Source organism: Desmodus rotundus, chromosome 2 (assembly GCF_022682495.2).
Source record: "Desmodus rotundus isolate HL8 chromosome 2, HLdesRot8A.1, whole genome shotgun sequence".
Lineage (NCBI taxonomy): Eukaryota > Metazoa > Chordata > Mammalia > Chiroptera > Phyllostomidae > Desmodus > Desmodus rotundus.
The window spans coordinates 117968896-117991895 of record NC_071388.1 but is presented as its reverse complement, the minus strand read 5'-3'; the positions used below and the strand labels follow the sequence as shown (position 1 = coordinate 117991895).

Genomic DNA, 23000 nt, shown 5'->3' with positions numbered 1-23000 from the left:
TCTGACCCCTCCTCTTAGCCAGTGTGGCCCTAGCTCTGCCACTCACTGGGGTGTCCCTACACAGGTCCCTATCCTCTGTCTGGGCAGTAAGCCTGTTGGTGAAGCTCAAACTGCAGAGGTAGACACACCAGCATCCGGGCCTCTCCCCACTTATGCTCTGTGCCACCTGGAGAAAGTTCCTCAGCCTCTCAGTTTCCCCCTCTTTAAGTTGGAGATAATAATGGTACCTATTTCGTGGAGTTCTTATGAGGACTGGATGTCACTCGTAGCAAGGCAACATCCAGCACATAGGGAGCATCTCATAAATAGGAGCTGCTACTGCCTTGAAAAGTGTCCATGTCACAGCTTTCAAAGCCTTTTAGGATTTCATTGTCTGTCATCTCCAAGCAGAGATTGTGATTTCATTCACAAAGGTGGGGTGCCCAGAGAAGCACAGGGCTTGTCCAAGGACAAGAGCTGCTCCACAGCAGAGCCTGCCACAGCCTCCTGGTGCCCCTGCTCCCCCTTGTATTAGACCTGTAACCCCACCCCCACCCATCCACTTCGCTTTGCTTGTGTTGAGGGGTCTCAGGAGACTGCTGTGGAAAGTGGGAAGAGGCAGACATCTGTGCAGGGTGTGAAATCCTTCCCGGCTGCTCTGCTACTTCCAGGTAACAGTTCTGAATGCTGTGTCAGGGACCCCTGTATACTCATCAGCTGGTGAAGCTCAGAATAATGCTCTTACATGCATAAAATAAAATAACAGGGTTAAAAAGGAAACCAGTTATATTGAAACATAGCTTCTAAAATGTTTTTTAAAAAGGATATGCTGTAGTAATGTGTGTTCTTTATTAGCATATTAAATAACAAGATCTAGTGGCTGGTCTAAAAATCGACTATGATGATGTTTTATGTTTTTCCCTACCTTTAAGGAGGTATGATTGACAAATAAAAATTGTTTATATTTAAGATATTCAGTGTGATGTTTAGATATACATATACCTTGTGAAATAATTGCCACCATCAAGCTAATAACATATTCATTACCTCACACATAGTAACCATTTGTGTGTGTTAGGAACACTGGAGATCTCCCTACTCTCTTAGCAAGTTTCAAGTATACAATACAGTATTATTAGCTACAGTCACCATGCTGTACACTACATTAGATCTCCAGAATTTACTCATAAGTGAAAGTTTGTGCCCTTTGACCAAATCTCCCCATTTCCCCCACCCTTCAGCCCTGGTGACCATTCTCTGCTTCTGAGCCTGACTTTTTTAGATTCCACATACAACTGAGATCATGTAATATATGTCTTTCTGTGTTTGACTTATTTCACATAGTATAATGTCCCACAGAATTTCCTTCTCTTTTAAGGTTGAATAATACTCCACTGTATATACTTGCCACATTTTCTCTATTCATCCATAAACAGACACTCAAGTTGTTCCCGTGTCTTGGCTACTGTGAATAATGCTGCAGTGAACATAGGGTGTGGAATTCTCTTCAAGATAGTAGTTTTATTTCTTTCAGATAAATACCCAGAAGAGGGATTGCTAGATTATATGATAGTTTTATTTTTAATTTTTTGTTGTTCTTTGGCTTCTACATTTCCTATACTATTCTTAACCTCCCCCTGTCTATTTTCTACCTACCATTTATGCTACTTATTCTCTGTACCTTTCCCCCCTCTCTCCCCCTCCCACCCCCCTGCGGATAACCCTCCATGTGATCTCCATTTCTGTGGTTCTGTTCCTGTTCTAGTTACTTGCTTAGTTTGCTTTTGTTTTTCTTTTAGGTGTGGTTGTTAATAACTGTGAGTTTGCTGTCATTTTACTGTTAATATTTTTTACCTTCTTTTTCTTAGATAAGTCCCTTTAACATTTCATATAATAAGGGTTTGGTGGTGATGAACTCCTTTAACTTGACCTTATCTGAGAAGCACTTTATCTGCCCTTCCATTCTAAATGACAGCTTTGCTGCATAAAGTAATCTTGGGTGTAGGTCCTTGCCTTTCATGACTTGGAATACTTCTTTCCAGCCCCTTCTTGCCTGAAAGGTTTCTTTTGAGAAATCAGCTGAGAGTCTCATAGGAACTCCTTTGTAGGTAACTGTATCTTTGTCTCTTGCTGCTTTTAAGATTTTCTCCTTATCTTTAACCTTGGGTAATGTAATTATCATGTGCCTTGGTGTGTGCTTCCTTGGGTCCAACTTGTTTGGGATTCTCTGAGCTTCCTGAGCTTCCTGGAAGTCTATTTCCTTTGCCAGATTGGGGAAGTTCTCCATTATGTTTTCAAATAAGTTTTCAATTTCTTGCTCTTTCTCTTCTCCTTCTAGCACCCCTATGATTTGGATGTTGTAATGTTTAAAGTTGTCCCAGAGGTTCTTAAGCATCTCCTTATTTTTTTTGAATTCTTGTTTCTTCATTCTGTTCTGGTTGAGTGTTTATTTCTTCATTCTGATCCAGATCATTGATTTGTGTCCTGGTTTGTTTCCCTGTATATTTTTCTTTATTTTACTTTGCATAGCCTTCACTTTTTCATGTTTTGCAACCATACCCCACCATTTCTGTGAGCATCCTGATTACCAGTGTTTTGAACTGTGCATGTGATAGGTTGGCTATCTCTTCATTGCTTGTTCTATTTTTGGAGCTTTGATCTGTTCTTTCATTTGGGCCATATTTCTTTGTCTCAGCGCACCTGTTATGTTGTAAGGGATGGAGTCTTAGGTATTCACCAGGGCTGGGCAACTCTCTTGGCTGTGCTGTGGTGCTGTATGTAGAGGAGGGGTCCGAGAGGGAACATTGCCACTTGCTTGGCTCTTGGACAGCTTTCAGTCACTTCTGCCACTACCCACAAGCAAATTGGGGCTTTCTGGTGCTGATTTCCCACTGGGTGGGTTTGTGTATGTTCTAGGACCCTGTGGGTCTCTCCAATTAACTCTCCTGTGAGACTGGAAGTTTCTCCCTCCTCCACAACCCCCACAGATTTTTACAGCCAGAGGTTTTGAAGCTTTATTTCTCCATGCTGGAAACCTGAGTCACACTGTCTATCACTCCCCAGCTATTCCTCCCAATTTGTCCCCACAAAAATGTGGGGCCACCCAGTCTATCAGCTGCTGCCTCGTCCACCCTGTCCAACAGCCACATTGTTCCATGTCCTCTCTGCCCCTCCTACTGGTCTGAATGAATGTTTCTTCTTTAACTCCTTGGTTGTCGAACTTCCATACAGTTTGATTTTCTGGTGGTTCTGGTTATTTTTTGTTTTTAAATTTGTTATTGTCCTTCTTTTGGTTGTGCAAGAAGGCAAAGTGTATGTACCTACATCTCCATCTTTGCCAGAAGTTGAGAATTTTTGCATCTATGTTCATCAGGGATATTGTCCTGTAATTTTCTTTTCTTGCAGTGTTCTTATTTTGGGTACCTCACAAAATGAGCTTGGAAGTGCTCCCTCCTCTTCAATTTTGTGAAATAGTTTGAGAATGACTGGCATTAATTCTTCTTTAAATGCTTTGTAGAATTTACCATTTAGCCATCCAATCCTGGGCTTTTTCTTTGGGAAATTTTAAACTAATGATTCAGTATCCTTATTCATTATTTGCCTGTCAGATTTTCTATTTCTTAATGATTTAGTCTTGGTAGATTGTATGTTTTTTAGGAATTTATCTATTTCTTCTAGGTTATCCGATTCATTGGCATATAATTATTCATTATAGTCTCTTATGATTCTTTGTACTTCTGTAGTATCAGTAGTAATTTCACCTATTTTATTTTTTATTTTCTTTATTTTCTTTTTTTAGTCTTACTAAAGATTTGTCAATTTTGTTTATTTTTTTTAAAAAATTTGTCTTAGTTTTGTTGATTGTCTTCTATTGTTTTTCTAGCTTATAGTTCACTTAGTTCCACTCTGATCTTTTTGTTTCTTTCTTCTGCTAACTTTTGATTTAGTTCATTGTTCTTTACCTGGTTCCATGAGGTGTAAAGTTAGATTGTTTGAGATCTTTTTTCTTAATTAAGCTATGAATATCCCCCTTAGAACTGCTTTTGCTGCATCACAAAAGTTTTGGTTTCTATTTTCATTTGTTTCAAGATTTTCTTTTTATTTCCCTTTGTTTTCTTCTTTGACTCATTGGTTGTTCAGGCTGTATCATTTAATTTTCACATATTTGTGAAATTTTCAATTCTCCTGTTACTGATGTATAGTTTCATGTTCTTGTGTTCAGAAAAGGTATTTTATATGATTTCAACCTTCTTGAATTTGACCTAACATATGATCTATCCTGGAGAATGTTCCATGTACTCATGAGGGGGCTACAGGGCTGTCTAATGTTTCCATACTGACTTTCTGTCTTTATATATTTAGATGCTCCTATTTATATGTTTATATATCTATATATTTAGATGCTCTGTATATTTAGAGGATCCTATTTACAATGATTTTAATTAGTGATGAGTTTAAGCAATATTTGGAAAACTTTCACAATTAAGCTTGTGCTGCCACATTGGCCAGTATGGGTGACAGACTCACTTTAACTTCTGCTATGGTTTTTGCTTACATTTGTGCATAAAGGAGATAGCAAATTTTGGTGAGACCTTGGTGACAATTAAAATATAATTTTTCCCAATAATTTTACTATAATTCCTGGTTCAAGTCCAGGGTCTTCTCCATGTCTACTCATACCTCAGGCTCAGTGAAGGAGATCCCAGTGCACCCACCCAATCTCAGGATCCCATTCAATTTCATGACCCACTCCCACCTTACCCCCAGAGAGTGGGATTTCATAATGTATTCATTCATTCAGAGAATACTGAGCACCTGCCTTGTTGCAAATAGTGAGATCCAAAGTCACATAAGATAAGGTCCTTGTCCTCAAGCTGCTCAACATCTAGTTAAGGAACAGCATCAAAGATACCATTCCAAAATGTATAATGTAAACAAGCAGGGGAATATGTCTACCTTTCCTGGCAACCAAGGATAACACTCAGCGATGGTGAGGTTGGGTTTAACAGTCACTATGAATTGTAACACTGTCTACTACATAATTCTTTTTAAAATAACCATGGTATTGCACAGCATGACTGTAAAAATTCCATACCCTTCTTTCTCAGCACTCTCACTCTTGCAAATTTGTCCCAAAGAAATAATTTAGCAGGAAGGACAAAGGGTGGAGGGCAGGGGTCCTTCCTCTTCTTCTTCCTGAATGTGTGTGCTCCTCAGGAAGGGGCTGGGTCTCATTCAGCTTGTCCCCCTCCATGCTGGCACATGTTAGCATTCATATAGGCCTGTTGGGTGAATGCTTGAGCACCACGCAGTTACAGTGAACAAGAGACAGAGGTGTTGGAAGAACAGTCCAAGAGCCCTGTATTGACCAGGTTCCTCTTTTCTCTTCTAGCCAATAAAATGCCAGGAGAGATGGACAAGCCACTGATCAGCCGCCGCCTAGTGGATAGTGATGGCAGCCTGGCCGAGGCCTCGAATAAGGTCCCAAATAAGGCCCCCAAAGTGGGCATCCTGGGTAGTGGGGACTTTGCCCGCTCTCTGGCCACACGCCTGGTGGGCTCTGGCTTCAGTGTGGTGGTAGGAAGCCGCAACCCCAAACGCATGGTTGGGCTGTTCCCGTCAGCAGCACAAGTGACTTTCCAGGCAGAAGCGATAGGCTCCCCTGAGGTCATCTTTGTGGCCACGTTCAGAGAGCACTACTCCTCACTGTGTGGTCTCAGCGACCAGCTAGCCGGCAAGATATTGGTGGATGTGAGCAATCCCACAGAGCAGGAGCACCTTCAGCACCGTGAATCGAATGCTGAGTACCTGGCCTCCCTCTTCCCCACCTGCACAGTGGTCAAGGCCTTCAATGTCATCTCTGCCTGGACCTTGCAGGCTGGCCCGAGGGATGGGAACCGGCAGGTAGGTGCTGGGGGGATAACAACCATCATAATAATAATTATAAATGGCTAATTTTCCTTGAGGGCTCATTTCACATCACTGCAAAGGTCTATTTTATGGAGCAGAAATTTGATGTTCATGAACTTACGCCAAGTCCCACAATTGGTGAGCTGGGATTTGAACCCAGAGCCTATGAATCTGAAATTCATATTCTTTCTTCTATGGTAACTTGATTACCTAGGAGGCAAGCAGGAAAAGACTGATGGCTTTTTTATGATTAGAGTCAAGAAGAGAAGAAACTTTGCTTTTAGAATCGGACTCAGAAGAGGGAAAGTAGCACACTTCAGTGCCAAGCCCCAAAGAAGTGTGTGTGTCACATTCTTTCATCTGTTTATTCCAAGGGCTTCCAAGAACTGAGTAGATTTCTCAAAATAATCAATAGCAGGTTTTTCTGAGGGTGGAAAATGGCTCCAGAGAATGGCCAGAGCTGCATACAGTTCTAGCAAGAGCTCAGACCAAGACAATGTAGTTTTTAATATCAAGAGGCCAAGCATTTTTCTGGAGGAATGAGCCAGGATCCACATGTGTGTGAGAACTTCCAGTGAGTTCAGACCAGATGCTTCCTCTGCACAGCTCCATGCCAGGCTGTGGGAGAGCACACAGGTACCTGGCCTTCCCTGTCTGCTGGGCCCTCTGTGCAGCCTGCATTATAGGGTTCACGTGTGTGGACAGGCCAGGAACAGTAGGTAAGTGTTAGGTGAAAAGGCCTGGAGGGAAGAAAACTGGCGGCTGGCTAGGGAAGACTTTGAGGTTGACCTTGGCCCACCTCATGTTGTTCTGCACAGGGAGCAGCAGGGCATTCCAGGCTGAGGAGACAGCCTGAAAAGGCACAGACTTCAGTTTCCTCACCTGAAAAATTGGGACAGTAATACCTATCTATAGGCCTGTGGCAGGACTGAGGGATAGCAGATGTAAAGCCCAGAACACAGTTCGTGCTGCATCAGTGTTGGTAGACCAGACTGACCATAGCAGTGTTGGCAAGGCCCATGGTGGGAAGCAGTGGACTATGAGGCTGGGGCTGGCTTGTGGAAGACGTTGTGTGTTGGCTGAGGGCCACAGGGGGCTGAGGAACATGATCAAAAGAGATACTTCTGGACCCAGGGATATAACTGCTCTCATGGCTACATGTAAAGTCCAACTGCACTCATGGCCATATGCAAAGCCCTATCGCAGACCATAGTCCTTGAAGCACCTATTCCAAGGGCACATGGGGGGTGGCTAGGTGGAGGCTGATGGTGATGAACTTGGCAAAATGTTCACTGCTAGGTGAGCCCTGGGTGCTCTTCTTAAATAGTGGGCATTGCCCAGCCAAGTCTGGGAGACCCCAAGGGGGCAAGGAAATACCCCTGGCCTGGGAGTCAGAGCCACCTCTGCTCTCAGCTATACCATTAATTGGCATAGCTGAGCCTCAGTTTTTCAGCTGCTCAATGGGAAGTTTGTCCCTGATGCTCTCTGAGGCCTTGCCCACCCCAGTGGCCTGTTTGATTCCCCTTCTCCTTCCTCCTCCAGGTACCCATGTGTAGTGACCAGCCAGAAGCCAAGCGTGTTGTCTCAGAGCTGGCTTACGCCATGGGCTTCACGCCCGTAGATATGGGGTCCTTGGCCTCAGCCCGGGAGGTGGAGGCCATGCCTCTGCACCTCCTCCCGAGCTGGAAGGTGCCTACCATCCTGGCCCTGTGGCTCTTCCTCTTCTTCTACGCCTACAACTTCATCCGGGATGTGCTGCAGCCCTACGTGCAGGAGGGCAAGAACAAGTTCTACAAGCTCCCCCTGTCTGTGGTCAACACGACGCTGCCATGTGTGGCCTATGTGCTGCTGTCACTGGTCTACCTGCCTGGCACACTGGCAGCCACCCTGCAGCTGTGGCGTGGCACCAAGTACCGCCGCTTCCCTGACTGGCTGGACCACTGGTTGCAGCACCGCAAGCAAATTGGCCTGCTCAGCTTCTTCTGCGCTGCCTTGCACGCCATCTACAGCGTCTGCCTGCCTGTGCGCCTCTCCTACCGCTATGATCTGGTCAACCTCGCCGTCAAGCAGGTATAGCCCATGTCAGTGCCTGGCACCAAGGCCAGTCATGCCTGTGGCTGCAGCCTGCCAGTCACTGTCTCATCTGTGTCACTAGCCTGTGATTCTGCCCTGCTTGGGCAGTGCCCATGCCCTGCAGCCTAAAGTTTTTGAGTATCAGTGAACAAACTATGAAAATCCCTATGCTCACGAGCATAGCCCAGGCAGGGGAGACTTAACTGAATAAAGCAGTAAGTTAGAAAGGATTTTCAGAACGTTGTGAATGCTAAGGAGAAAAATCAAGCAGGGAGAGCAGTGGGGTACAGTTTTACAGGGTGGTCAGGGGAGGCCTTGCTGAGGGGTGACAGGTAAGGAAGGTGGTAAGAGTGAGTCTGCAGCTGGCAGCAGAGCAGCAGAGGCCTCAGGTGGGTGCTGCCTGGCACACATGAGGATCAGCCAGGGAGCTGTGTGGGTGGAGATGAGCAAGGAAGAGGGGAGTGTGGCCTGACAGGTTGAAGCCAGACCAAGGAAGCCTTGAAGGCTGAGGAGGGCTTTGGCCTTAGACTCAATAAAATAAGGAGTCAGCAGAGCTTTTGAGTAGAGGGCTAATGATCCATCTGATGCTTTAACTGGCTCACTCTGGATGTTGGTGGAGAATAGACAATATGGGGCCAGAGGCAGATGCTGAGAGAACACGTAAGGGCTGTGCAGGAACCCAGATGCGAGGCAATGGAGGTTTAGAAGGGGGTGAGTGTAGCAGAGGGGCGGGGCAGTATTGAAGCCAGAGCACACAGCATCGCTGATGGACATCGGGGTTATCAAAGATGATGCCTAGTTTTTGTCCTGAACACCTGGAGGAATGGTGTTGCCATGAGCTGAGATGTAGAAGGCTACAGGAGCAAGATTATCTTTGGTGGGGGAAGTAATTTTTCACTCATTTAAGAAACCTGCATGCTACTCTTTTGCCAGCAGGATTCTCTTGGTGGGGGAATTATCTTTTGGTGGGGGAATGGGTGGGTTTTCAGGCCAAGCCAGGTAGCAACACAGACAGCATCAGGCCCCTGTTGCTCTCTCCTGGTATATAAGCTCACAGGGCCCAATTCTGAGTCCCTAACTGAGGTATGCAAGTGACACTGCCTTTCTGTAATTTCCCCAACCTGCTTAACTCCTCCAGTCCCCAGCCTCGGGACTGGCGTATGGGTCCCACCCACTCCAGGACACTAGTCACCCAACAGACTTTGGCCCAGGTGCCAGTGAGACACTTGTCATCCACCCCTCTTTCCAGCCCAGATGGTCCCTGCAGTTTCTGTTCTAGCTTGGGGGAATGCAGGAATTCTGGTGGAGCTGTGCCCTCCCCAGGTGCACCCACCATGAAGCTGTCCTTTCAGTGGCCGGGCCACATCCCAAAGTAGGACCAGGAGGCGATGTTAGATCACTGCCTATGAACCACAGACCTGAGCCCTACTCACTCTCAGCTTCCCTGCTGGCAGCTTCTCAAATGCCCTTGTCCTTTCCCACCCACGGACACCTGGTGCTATGCATCTGTGGGCTTGGGCTTTCATAAGCAAAAGGGAGAACCCCAAACTTCAGGCAGAGAAGCGAGATGCCTGCTGGAAATGAGAGGAAGGGGAAAAATAATAATCACTAACCTTTAAAAAGAGTTTGCTGGGCTTTACATCCTCAGTGTGAATTCTTTTTTTTTTTAAATTCTATTTGGTTTTAGAGAGAGGGGAAGGGAGGGAGAAGGAGAGGGAGAGAAACCTCAGTGTGTGAAATACTTCACTCTGTTGCCTCTCCCATGCCTCTAACTGGGGACCTGGCCTGTGACCCAGGCATGTGCCCTGACTGGGAATTTAACCAGCAACCTTTGGGTTCACAGGCTGGTGCGTAATCCACTGAGCCACAACAGCCAGAGCTTCAGTGTAAATTCATTTAACCCTTATTTCATCCCTATAAACCAGATGCTATACTACCCTTATTTTACATGTGAGAAACTTGAGTCACAGAGAGGTCAAGTAACTTTACCAAAGTCACATAGTCATTAAGTGGCAGAACTGGGATTCAGATCCAGCCATTCTCCAGATCCATGTTCATATCCATACTGCTTTCTGTAGGGGAAACAAATACAGATGAACAGTTGAGTAAATGATCCCAGAACTCATGTCATTAACTCATTCATTCACAGAGCACCTACTCTTCCAGGCCCTGGGGTCACAGAAGGGAGTAAGACTAGACAGTCTTGTTCCTTCTCTTAGCTGGCTGGGGAGCTCTGGAGGGTCTAAAGGCCAGAGACCTGAGCTCTTGTCCTCAAGCATCACTGATTGAAACAAAGACCTTGACCTTAAACAAGTCACAGCCCACCCCTCTTTTGTTCTTAGGGCCCTGATGTATAGACCAAGGTCTCTCCTAGTGCTAATGTTTTGATGCCCTTTGATGATATTTTCTTCTGTAAAGGGCGGGTCTGCATGGTTCCTTCAGGACTGGCATAGTGTTTGCTGCCTAGGAGGTGGCAGATCAGGGTGGCAGGTATTTCAGGCAGTGAGTGGGGAAGAATGTAATGCTCCTCCCTGCCAGAGCCCAAGGCAAACTCATGCCCCACCTTCTGATGGCCTTTCTCTAAATTTTCCACCCTGCCAAGGCTCTCCTTGATAGTATGTGAAACTCAGTGTTGCCATAATGCAAATACCAGGGCACAGAGGACACATGCCAGATAGTTTCCCCCAATTCCAAAGTCCTTTAGGGCTGGAGGCCCCAGTGGAGGTTGCCGAGCAACCATCACTCCCACGGGACTAAATCACTTTCAGAGACAACAAAGGCCTGCCACCCAAAAAGGGGCTTAAACTTGTTCTGCAGACTTCTGGAGGGCAGAACCAGGCTTGATTGGGTATGTTGAGGAGGGGTGGTGGTTAGAGGAAGACTGGGGATTAACACAAAGCAGAGGAGCAACCCAGAAGTGGTGAGTTGTCTGACTTGGAGGTGTTCAAACAGGTGCTGGAAAGTCTGCAAATCAGCCTTGTCCTCAGGCTCAGAGACTGGGCATCTGAGGCTGTTCTGCATTAGCTGGGATTCCATGACTGCCCTCAGGGGAAAGCTGGCACTGGAATCCAGGCCTTGAGACTGTGAGGCCATTCTCCCCACCCCCAGCCCCCACTACAGGCTGCCCCTGCCTCCCCCTTCTCTGAGTTGGCATCACTTTCTTCCCACCCATCACCCACCCTTGGGACATGGAAAGGGGCTGCACTGCAGCCCAGCTGGTCCTCCTGGCCCTGGGTCCTTCAACATCTAACCTGCAACCAACAGGGAAATGAAATCCCATGTGAACGCCAGCCACCAGTTTGTCTTCTGTTGATGAACAACACTCTCATCATTCTCAAGGTGGCCACCTTGGTTAACTCCAAACATGGGAGAATTGCTAGGGGAATGGAGAGCTGCTAGATCTGTGTTCCAGCCCTGTGTGACATTGGGCACCGGGGAGCCCTGAGTACAGCACTGGGGTTCACAGGCTATTGAAGGAAGCTGGATCCAGATCCTCAGGCAGGCCACACACCATCCTTTGCTCCCATGCCACCCCTGGGCCCCCACCCCTTCCTAGCATCCCTGCAGAGTGGAAATATGAGAGGGAAAAAACAAGACATTTTGCAAGCAACTGTGTGGTAGGTGTGTAATCATCCGAACTCTAATTTGTGACATTAACTGCCTGATTTTTCCAAAATGCAGAAAGCAGTGACTAATAAGGTATACTTGAAGAACAAACAACTTGCAACAAGGAGATGACTTACTTACTGGTTGTTAATGCCGAGAAGTTGTGAGTAAGATGTCTTTGGGCTCAGTTACGCAGCAGCCATCTGCCCTCTGTGGGGTAATATCAGCCACCTTTCTAGCTGCTACTGACATTTGGTTGGTACACTAGCAGAGTCATAGGATTTTAGACATGACCTCACCCAACTCTCTCATGTGGAGAAAAGGAAGCCCAGAGTCACAGGTGTGACTCATGGTCAGGATGAGAAGCTATGTCCCTAGACTCCTGGTTCTTTTGAGGCTTAAAAACACCAGAGTGAGCCAGCCTAGCCAAATGAGAACAGAGGCAATCATTTTTCTCAAATTGCATGAAAAGTACCCAGCAGATGGCTTTTTCTCAGTTTTTTTAAACTTTATCTCATAAGCTTTCAACCATTTTGCTCAGCCCAGTAGATTCATTTTTAATATTTTATATGGTAACTGGGCTTGGCTATCTTTTTCCTGCTGAAGTACTTTCTCAAAAGCCTGTATGAGTCATTCTGTTTTGCAAAGCAGAGACCTGCCTACTAAAGCATTGTCATATTTCCTAATGGAAATACTCTTCCTTGTTCCGATGGTAGAATTAAAGCACCAGCATTTCATGGTGTTTCTCAGAGAACACCTTGACTTCCAGGAGCTCTGCTGCCTGGTCTATTTTGGAAATGGGGGTTCTAATGAAAGGACCTTGATAAGTTCTTCCTCATGTGTGCATTGTATGTGTGAGTGTCAGTCAGGCTGGCAGGGGGCTCTGCTGCAAAGACACTCTGGGCGGTGAGGGAGGGGCTAGAAATCTCCAGACCTGCATTGGTCTCAGGTCTGTGTGTCCCTAGAGCTCAGTGGGGGGTCTCAAAGCTCTGTGAGGGCAGGTATCCTTGCTCTCTGCAGCCCAGGGCCTGGCACACAGTAGGTACTTTATAAGTGCTCTCTGGTGTGCTTAGTGAGTGGTTGTCAGTCTCTGTTGCCTGACAGTAGTAAGCCAAAGCTACATGCATCAGACAGAAATGAGGATCTGGGTGGGAAAGTGGGAGCCAGAGTCTCTGACTCAGGATATGCTGATGGGTTTAGTGTGGGTGTGTCTTTGTGTGCCCCAAGTGCAAGGCAGTGATGGGGGCTGGCTGGCAGTCCAGGAAGGCAAAGCATCCACGAAGTAAGCGGACAGCTCAAACATGATCCCATCTGGCTGACAGGATTCTGAGACAGGGGAGCTTCTCCATCCCTTCTTTTGGAGATTTGGGGACCAGAAAACTAATGATATGATCATGTTTGAATGGTCTGTATGTCTTGTTGACTTCTCTGACTCTTACCTGGCTCATGTAACCAGTCTGGTTGACTGGCCCCAGGCAGATCTGTGAAAGCCACAGGGAGGGAGCCCATGCCATTGGAGCCAGACTGCCTGGGCCCTGATCCCAGCTCTGCCATCTCCCAGCTGAGTGTGACCATGGGGAAGGTACTTCATCTTTTTACCTTTTCCCTGTTCTGTAAAATGGGGATAAGAGGGACCTCTACCTTGTGAGGTGGTGGTGAGGATTAGATGATCCGATCCTTGAAAAGAGCTTAGAACAGGGCCAGGCATATGTCCTGTGTGGTGGAAATGCTAGTCATTACTCTGTGTTTTACATCTGAAGGTATTTACTCACCCACATCCCAGGGCAACAACCACTGCCCCAGTGTTCATGATTTTCCTTCCATCCACATCAGGTCCTGACCAACAAGAGTCACCTCTGGGTTGAGGAAAATGTTTGGCGGATGGAGATATATCTCTCCCTGGGAGTCCTGGCCCTTGGCACGCTGTCCCTACTGGCTATCACCTCACTGCCATCCGTTGCCAACTCACTCAACTGGAGGGAGTTCAGCTTCGTTCAGGTAAAGTAGGTCTGCCTCTATTAGTGAGGCTCAGCCTGGCCCTGCCTCACCTCTCATGGGCTGGTGCCTTCTCTTTGCAAACTGCCTCAGTTGTGATGATCCGGACAACAGGGCTGCTAGGTCAGATGCCAGGGGCTTCCCGGCCCTGAGGGCCTATCCAGGTCTCCCCATAAAGGGGCTGCCTGGGAAAAGCTCATCCTTCTGACATCTGTGGAGGCCAGATATAAGCGTGTGAAAAATTAGACAACAGAACACTGAACCCTGGATTAAATAGTATCCATTTCTATAATTTTTGAGCTTCTCAAACAAAATCTCACAATGTGCCATCATTGGATGTCTCACTGGTCTAGCTGGGAGTCAGTGAGCCAGTGAGCAAGCCTAGCCGGCCACCCAGCACCCGCTCTCAACCTGGCCCTGTTGGTTCTTTTCACCCCTTGATTTGGGCAGGGCACAGAGGAGGTAAGCATAGGGATTACCAGTTGATAGGGGATGAAACGCAGCATTTCCCACATGACATCATTCCTGTGACAAATCCAGAGAAAAGGAGGTCTGTAGTCTGAGGAATTTGAGTAAAGGTGTGTTTCTCCCAAGAGAGACACAATGCACTTTGGCACGTCGAAGATTCTAATAATGTCTGCAAAAACCTTGTTAACCAGGCTTATTTGAGTATTAGCACTATCTGCACTCCACAGAATACGCTTTGAGAGATGCTGCGGGTGACAAAAGGTTCTTTATGCATTTATTCATTCAGTAACTGATTATTGAGCACTTACTGTATGCCAACCATAGGGCTAGGCCTGGGATGTGACAGGGAACAAGACAGGCACAGTCACGTTTCAATTATAGGGACAACAGTGATGGACATTTTTACATTTCTTTGCCATCTGCCATTGTTCCCATGCAGAGTACAGGATCAGCCCCTCAGTGTTGGTGAATTAACGCATCCCCTCCCATGGATGGGTGCTGACTAGTACTGGATTCTCCCCCAGTATCGTATCAGGGTAGAGAACAGCTATCATATCTACCCCCGTTGTCAACAAAAATCTGTTGCAATCTTTTCTTTGCAGTGAGGACAGAGTACAGGATTCAAAGAGGGAAAATGACCATGCAGTGCTCTTCTGTAATCCAAATTAATTTTCCTTGATTGGCACCACTTATATACCTTAGAATAAAACAGACCTGTGGTGGTTGTTTTTTTCTAAGTGTGTCTGTTTCTGATTTTCACTGGCTCTGCTTATCCCAGAAGGTCCCTGGATGAGTGCTCAGGGCCAATACATGCCAGCATTAGAGGGGGAAAAAAGAATTTTATATATTGCCACTAATCCTCATGTATTGCACACCCAAATCTAGGATTTTTCTGTCCCTGCCTGGAGTATCCCAGGGTGCATGGTTTATCCACAATTAAAACAGAGTGTAGGTTGCTCATCTTACCAGAAAGTTGATCCCTGAAGCAGCCACAGATTACAAGGCGGGCTCTGGCTGCCTGGGAAAGCCAGAGGATTTGTTTTGTTAGCCAACCTGACTGGGACCTCAGCAGCCACACTCTGCTTTACATATTGAAGAGTTGAAAAGGCAAATATGAAAGTCCTCCTGTCACTGCAAGAGCAGGGGTTTGAGAGGCCAGGAGATGGGAGAAAGGCAGGGCTTTACTTATGAAAATCAATTGCCGGCATTCTGTCCACAAAAGCAGCAAATACTCTGTCTCCCTGAGGAGTGCTGCCGGGAGGAGGAGTGGTGAGTACCCTGGAGCCTGTCCTACAAGGATGCCCGGAGCCACTGTGAAAGATTATGTGTGAAAGAAAGATAAAAAGCATTTTGCTATTATTCTTAGGGTGTGTGGTTACATTTCCATTATCCCTGACTAGCTACCAATCAGCCATTTCTGAGTTAGTAGAAGGCAGCAAGGAAAAGGCCAGAAGACTCCAACCCTGGGCATGAGAATGGTCCGGGTCACTCTTTGTGAACTGTGATTGATACTCACTGGTGGTCATGAAATCAATTTAGGGGCTTACAGCCAGCTTTTTAAAACATGAAATAGAATAAAACGGGAAAGAAAACATCACAGTGCTTATTACGTTGTAAGGATAAGTATTTTTAAAGCTGTGTTGCTTCAGTAGTTACATATACATATGTGGTATGCCTGGTTGTGTACTGGGCAGTAGTGTCAAATATGATTCTCACTCTAAGCCACCATGGAAAATAGTTTGAAGTCACAGAGCTCTCTTGACCTATGGACTCAGGTGCCTGGGAGTGCCTTGGGATGGCTCTGGAGGCAGGTTTTGCCAGCTTCTTGGGGGACTCATAGGTGTGTATGATGCAGTCAGTGTGTGGCAGTCTCTGTGGGGGGACACAGGTTTGGAGCCAGCACACCTGTTTCCATCCAGGATCACCACTCTCCAGCCCTGCACCATTAGACAGTTTTTTAGCCTCTCAGAGCATCTGTATCCTCACTTATGTCTGTGTCCACCTCCTGTGGTCATCAGTAGGATTTGAGTTAAGGACATGTAAAGTGTATGAGTCAAAGGTGTATAAAAGTCACATGGCCCAATAGTGGCTGCATGATTTCTTAGGTAAGCTTCAATCTTCTGTGAAGTTAGAACTGCCAGCAAGGAGCAAACTGGACCCCATTTCCTTCCCCTGGCACACATGATGCAGTATGTCACCAGGGCTTTTAATAAACTGGCTATGGAGATGGCCATGGTTATCAATGGGCCTGGCCTGACTCCTGAGTCTTTACTGATTTACTTTGCTGAAAGCCATCAAAACAGTACATTAATTCCATATAGGGGACTTGTGCTTACATTTCTCTTTTTATTTCAATGGCTGTTTTCAAAGTACTCAATTTGGGTTCTTGTTTGTTTGCTGGTGGTGGTATTGCTTTGATTTAGTTTGGGCAGTGCTAACTGCGCCTAATTAAGCCAGTTAAACATCGTTAGATTGCAGGAGAGGGTCCAAGGTGGCAAAGTAGGTGGGAACTACACTCACATCCTCTCATGACCCCATCGAAATTATAATTAAATTACAACAGTCAACCCAGAGAACCGTCCGAAGACTAGCTGAACAAAAATCGTATAACTAAGGATATAAAGGAGAAGCCATGTCAAGACTGGTAGGAGGGGTGGAAACACAAAACAGGCTGGCCCTGTACCCATGTGTGGCAGTTGAGAATCCAAAGGGATGTCTTAGCTACAAAGGTCCCCACTAAGCAGTGGAGTCCCAAGAGGCCCCAGAACTGACACACCTGGTAGCTGACCTCAGACCACAACAGACGACCACCTGATTGCTCCACAAGCAGCACATCCAGAGGGAGGTCTCAGCAGGTACCAGAACCTGCGGGGACAAATTCCACTTCATAGGGTCAGCTTCTGCACAGTAGCTTGTACACTGTGGTCATGGCCAATCCTCACACATGAAGCCAGCCTGAAGGTCAGCTCCACCCACAGACATACTAATAGCAATCAAGGCTCAACTACAACAGGAGAGCACATATAATACACACAAGGGACACTCCTGGAGCACCTAGTTCAAGGGATCAGGGAGACTGCACCACTGGGTCCTACAGGACACCTATTATATAAGACCACCATGCCAAGACTGGGAGCTGTAGCAGATCTACCTAATACATAGAAAAAAAACATAGAGAGAGGCAGCCAAAATGAGGAGACAAATAAACATGCCCCAAATGAAAGAAGAGGACAAAACTCCAGAAAAAGAACTAAACAAAATGGAGGTAAGCAATCTACCAGATACAGAGTTCAAAACACTTGTATGGATGCTCAAGGAACTTAGTGAGAACTTCAACAAAGATACAGGAAGCATAAAAAAGGACCAGTCGGAAATGAAAAATACAAAAACTGAAATGAGGAATGCACTAGAAACAATCAACAGCAGATTAAATGAAGCAGAGGATCAGATCAGCAATTTGGAAGACAAGGTAGCAGAAAACACCCACTCAGAGCAGGAAAAAGAAAAAAGAATTTTAAAAATGAGGATACTTTTGTGTGGCTCAGTGGAGTGAGTGCTGGCCCGGGAACCAAAAGGTCGCCAGTTTGATTCCTACTCAGGGCACATGCCTAGGATGTGGGCCAGGTCCCCAATTAGAGGCATGCAAGAGGCAACTGATCAATGTATCTCTCGAACATTGATGTTTCCCTCCTCTTTCTCCCCCCCCGCCCTTCTCTCTAAAAATAAATAAATAAAATCTTAAAAAAATATATGAGGATAGTTTAAGGGACCTTTGGGACAACCTCAAGTCTAACAACATCTGCATCATAGGGAGTACTAGAAGGAGAAGAGAGAGACCAAGGCATTGAGATCCTATTTGAAGAAGTAATGACTGAAAACTTCCCTAACCTGTTGAAGAAAAAAGATACACAAGTCCTGGGAACATAGATGAACCCAAAGAGGCCCACACCAACACACATGATAATTAAAATACCAAAGGTTAAAGACAAAGAGAGAATCCTAAAAGCAGCAAGAAAACGGTAGCTACCATAAGACTGTCAGCTGATTTCTCAGCAGAAATTTTCAGGCTAGAAGGCATTAGCATGAAATATTCAGAGTGATAAAAAGCAAGGAACTACAACCAAGGCTGCTCTACCCAGCAAGGCTATTATCTTAAATTGAGGGAGAAATAAAGAGCTTCACAGACAAGAAAAAGCTAAAGGAAACCTGGCTGGTGTGGCTCAGTGGATCGAGTGACAGCCTGTGAACCAAAAAGTCACTGGTTCGATTTCTAGTCAGGGCACATGCCTAGGTTGCAGGCAAGGTCCCCAGTTAGGGGTGTGCAAGGGGCAACTGATTGATGTATCTCTCGCACATCAATGTTTCTCTCCCTCTCTTTCTCCCCCTCTCTATCTCCCTCCTGTCCCCTCTCTCTAAAAATAAATAAATAGAATATTTTTTAAAATGAAAAGCTATAGGATTCATTACCACTAAAACAGTATTACAAGAAATATTAAAGGGACTTCTTCAAAAAGAAGTGAAAAAGGAACATAAATATGAGGAATAAAATGGCAACAACTATTTACCTATCAATAATCACTTTAAATGCAAATAAATCAAATGCTCCACTCAAAAGACACAGGGTAGTTGAATGGATAAGAAAACAAGACCCATATATACGAGACCCACTTCAGATTGAAAGACATACAAGACTGAAATTAAAGGGACGGAAAAAGATATTTCATGCAAAAAGAAACCAAAAAAACCTGGAGTACCAATGCTTATATCAGACACAATAGACTTTAAAACAAAGGCGATAATAAGAGACAAAGAATGACATTACATAATGATAAAAGGATCAATCCAAGAGGATATAACCATTTATACACCCAATATAGGGGCACCTATATAAAGCAACTATTGATGGACATTAAGGGAGAGGTTGACAATAATATACTCATAGTAGGGGACTTTCACACCATTGACATCAATGGATACATCTTCCAGACAGAAAATCAACAAGGAAACAATGGCCTTAAATGACACACTAGATCAGATGGATTAATTGATATCTTCAGAGCATTTCACCCCAAAACAACAGAATGTGTTCTTTTCAAGTGCACATGGAACATTTTCTAGGACAGACCACATGTTATGATACAAAATAAGTATCAATATATTTAAGAAGATTGAAATCATATCAAGCATCTTCTCTGACTACAATGATATGAAACTAGAAATGAATTGCAAGAATAAAACTGAAAAAAAGACATGGAGGCTAAATCACATGTTACTAAACAATGTATTAACAGTGAGATCAAGGAAGAAAGCTGAAGATTCCTTGAAACAAATGAAAGAGAGAACACAACAACCCCAAATCTATGGGACATGGTGAAAGCAGTCCTAAGAGGGAAATTCATAGCAATACTGGCCCATCTCAAGAAACAACAAAAATCTCAGAAAAACAGTCTCAATTTACACTTAAAGGAATTTGAAAAAGAACAACAAAAAAGCCCAAAGTAAATAGAAGGAAGGAAATAATAAAGATCAGAACAGAAAAAAAATAGAATATAAAAAAATACAAAACATCAATGAAACCAAGGGCTGGTTCTTTGAAAAGATAAACCTTTAACCAGACTCATAAAGAAAAAAGAGAGGACCCAAATAAATAAAACCAGAAATGAAAAAGGAAAATGACAAATGACACCACAGAAATACAAAGGATTGCCCTGGCTGGTGTGGCTCAATGGATTGAGCAACAGCCTGTGACTGAAATATCAATTCCCAGTCAGGGCACATGCCTGGGTTGTGGGCCAGGTCCCCAGTTAGCGTGTGAGAGGCAACCAATCGATGTTTCTCTCCATCTCTTCTTCCCTTCCTGTCTCTCTAAAGAAATGAAATTTTAAAAGAAATACAAAGGATAATATGAAACAACTACAAACAATTATATGCTAGCAAATTGGACAATCGTGAAGATAAGGATAAATTCCTGAAAACATACAAACTTCTAAGACTGAAGCAAGAAGAAACAGAAAATCTAAACAGACTGATCACAAACAACAAAATCGAATCAGCAATCCAAAAACTTTACACAGGCAAATGTTCTGGATTGGATGGCTTCACTGGTGAATTTTACCAAACATTCAAAGAAGAGTTAACACCTACCCTTCTCAAACTATTCACAAAAATTCAAGGGAGTTAAGACTCCCAAGCTTTCTAACAGGACCATCATTATCCTGATTCCAAAACAAAGCAAAGGCATTACATTTTTAAACAGGAAAATTAGCCCTGAGTGAAAATTAGCACTGGTGTGACTCAGGAGTTGAGCACTGGCCTGTGAACCAAAAGGTCACTGGTTCAAGTCCTGGTCAGGGCACATGCCTGGTACACAGACCAGGTTCCTGGTTGGGTGCATGTGAGAGGCAATATCTCTCATGCATTGATGTTTCTCTCCCTCTCTTTCTCCCTCCCACCCCCTCTTTCCAAAAATAAATAAATAAAATCTTTTTAAGAAGAAAGAAAATTATAAGCCAGTATCCTGGTTAACATAGATGCAAAAATACTGAACAAATATGAGCAAATTGAATTCAGCTACAAAGATTATACACCATGATCAGATGGAATTTATTTTTTAAAATATATTTTATTCATTATGCTATTACAGTTGTCCCATTTCCCCCCGCTTCACTCTACTCCATCCTGCACACCCTCTCCCTCCCACATTCCCCCCCTATAGTTCATGTCCATTGGTCATACATGTAAATTCTTTGGCTTCTACATTTCCTATACTATTGTTAACCTCCCCCTGTCTATTTTCTACCTACCATTTATGCTACTTATTCTCTGTACCTTTCCCCCCTTTCTCCCCCTCCCACTCCCCTGTTGATGACCCTCCATGTGATCTCCATTTCTGTGGTTCTGTTCCTGTTCTAGTTACTTGCTTAGTTTGCTCTTGTTTTTGTTTTCGGTGTGGTCGTTAATAACTGTGAGTTTGCTGTCATTTTTACTGTTCATAGTTTTTATCTTCTTTTTCTTAGGTAACTCCCTTTAACATTTCATATAATAAGGGTTTGGTGGTGATGAACTCCTTTAACTTGACCTAATCTGAGAAGCACTTTATCTTCCCTTCCATTCTAAATGAAAGCTTTGCTAGATACAGTAATCTTGGATGTAGGCCCTTGCCTTTCATGACTTGGAATACTTCTTGCCAGCCCCTTCTTGCCTATAAGGTCTCTTAGGAGAAATCAGCTGACAGTCTTATGGGAACTCCTTTGTAGGTAACTGTGTTCTTTTCTCTTGCTGCTTCTAAGATTCTCTCCTTCTGTTTCATCTTGGGTAATGTAATTATGATGTACCTTGGTGTTTTCCTCCTTGGGTCCAGCTTCTTTGCAACTCTCTGAGCTTCCTGGACTTCCCAGAAGTCTATTTCCTTTGCCAGATGAGGGAAGTTCTCTTTCATTATTTGTTCAAATAAGTTTTCAATTTTTTGCTCTTCCTCTTTTCCTTCTGGTACCCCTATAATTCAGATGTTGGAATGTTTAAAGATGTCCTGGAGGTTCCTAAGCCTCTCCTCATGTTTTTGAATTCTTGTTTCTTCATTCTTTTCTGGTTGGATGTTTCTTTCTTCCTTCCGGTCCATCCCGTTGATTTGAGTTCCAATTGCCTTCCCATCACTATTGGTTCCCTGTACATGTTCCTTTGTTTCTGTTAGCATAGCCTTCATTTTTTCATCTAATTTGTGACCAAATTCAACCAATTCTGTGAGCTTCCTGATTACCAGTGTGTTGAACTGTGCATCTGATAGGTTGGCTATCTCTTTGTTGCTTAGTTGTATTTTTTCTGGAGCTTTGATCTGTTCTTTCATTTGGGCCATTTTTTTTTTTGTCTTGGTTTGCCTGTTATGTAAAGGGGCAGAGACTTAGGTCTTTACCAGGGTGGGGTCACACTCGTTGCTGTGCTGTGATGCTGTATGTGTGGGAGAGATCCAATAGGGAGCAGTGGCAGTTGCTGCACTCTCTGCCGGTTTTCAGTCCCTCCTTCTGCTACCCACAATTACATTGGGCCCTTCTGGTGCTGCTTCCCGAGTGGGTGGGTTTTCGTACATTCTAGGCCCCTCTGGGTCTCTCCAAGGAACTCTCCTGTGAGGCTGGGAATTTCTCCTGCTGCTGCCTCAACTCCCACAGGTATTTTCAATCAGTGGTTTGAGGCTTTATTTCCCCAGGCTGGAACTCTGGGTTGCTTGGTCTGTCACCCAGTCCATCAGCTGCTGCCTCGCCCGCCAGCTGCAGCTTTGCCCACCCGGCTCCATAATCTGCCACCTCGCTGAGTCCACCAGCCACCACCTTGCCGCATGTCCTCTCCACCCAGCTGCCCGTGTCCACCCCTCCTACCGGTCTGGATGAATGTTTCTTCTTTAACTCCTTGGTTGTTGGACTTCCATACAGTTCAATTTTCTGACAGTTCTGTTTGTTTTTTTGTTTTTAAATTGTTGTTGTCCTTCTTTTGGTTGTGTGAGGAGGCACAGTGTGTCTACCTATGCCTCCCTCTTGGCCGGGAGTCAGTTAGATGGAATTTAATCCTGGGATGCAAGGTTGTTTCAGTATTTGCAAATCAGTGTGATATACCACATAAACAAAATGAAAGATAAAAATCATATGATCATATCAACAGGTGCAGAAAAAGCATTTAACAAAATTCAGTATGCATGTATTGTAAAGACTGTCAGCAAAGTGGGAATAGGTGGTACACACCTCAACGTAATTAAAGCCATATAGGCAAGCCAGGGTAGCAGTTTTTTTTCTGATATATATTTTCAGGCAAGGAAAACAAAAGAAAGATTTAAAAATGGGACTACATCAAACTAAAAAGTTTTTGCATAGCAAAGGAAACCGTCAAGAAAATGAAAAGACAACCCACTGAAGAAGAGAATGTATTCACCAATGAGACATCTGATAAGGGGTTAATATCCACAATTTATAAAGTACTCATAT

The 23000-nt window shown here is 44.6% G+C and overlaps 1 protein-coding gene across 11 annotated transcripts in view; it reads left to right on the top strand.

Annotated features, from left to right (window-relative positions):
* The window catches only part of STEAP3 (STEAP3 metalloreductase), a 53487-nt gene that overhangs the window by 20029 nt on the left and 10458 nt on the right, over positions 1 to 23000 (top strand). For all 11 annotated transcript variants that reach the window (XM_071220647.1, XM_024569738.4, XM_071220646.1 and 8 more), the window contains 3 exons: positions 5372 to 5883; positions 7432 to 7959; positions 13402 to 13566. In XM_071220647.1, the coding sequence (XP_071076748.1) occupies positions 5380 to 5883; positions 7432 to 7959; positions 13402 to 13566 (1197 nt within the window). In that variant the 5' untranslated portion in view covers positions 5372 to 5379. The remainder of the gene's footprint in view (positions 1 to 5371; positions 5884 to 7431; positions 7960 to 13401; positions 13567 to 23000) is intronic.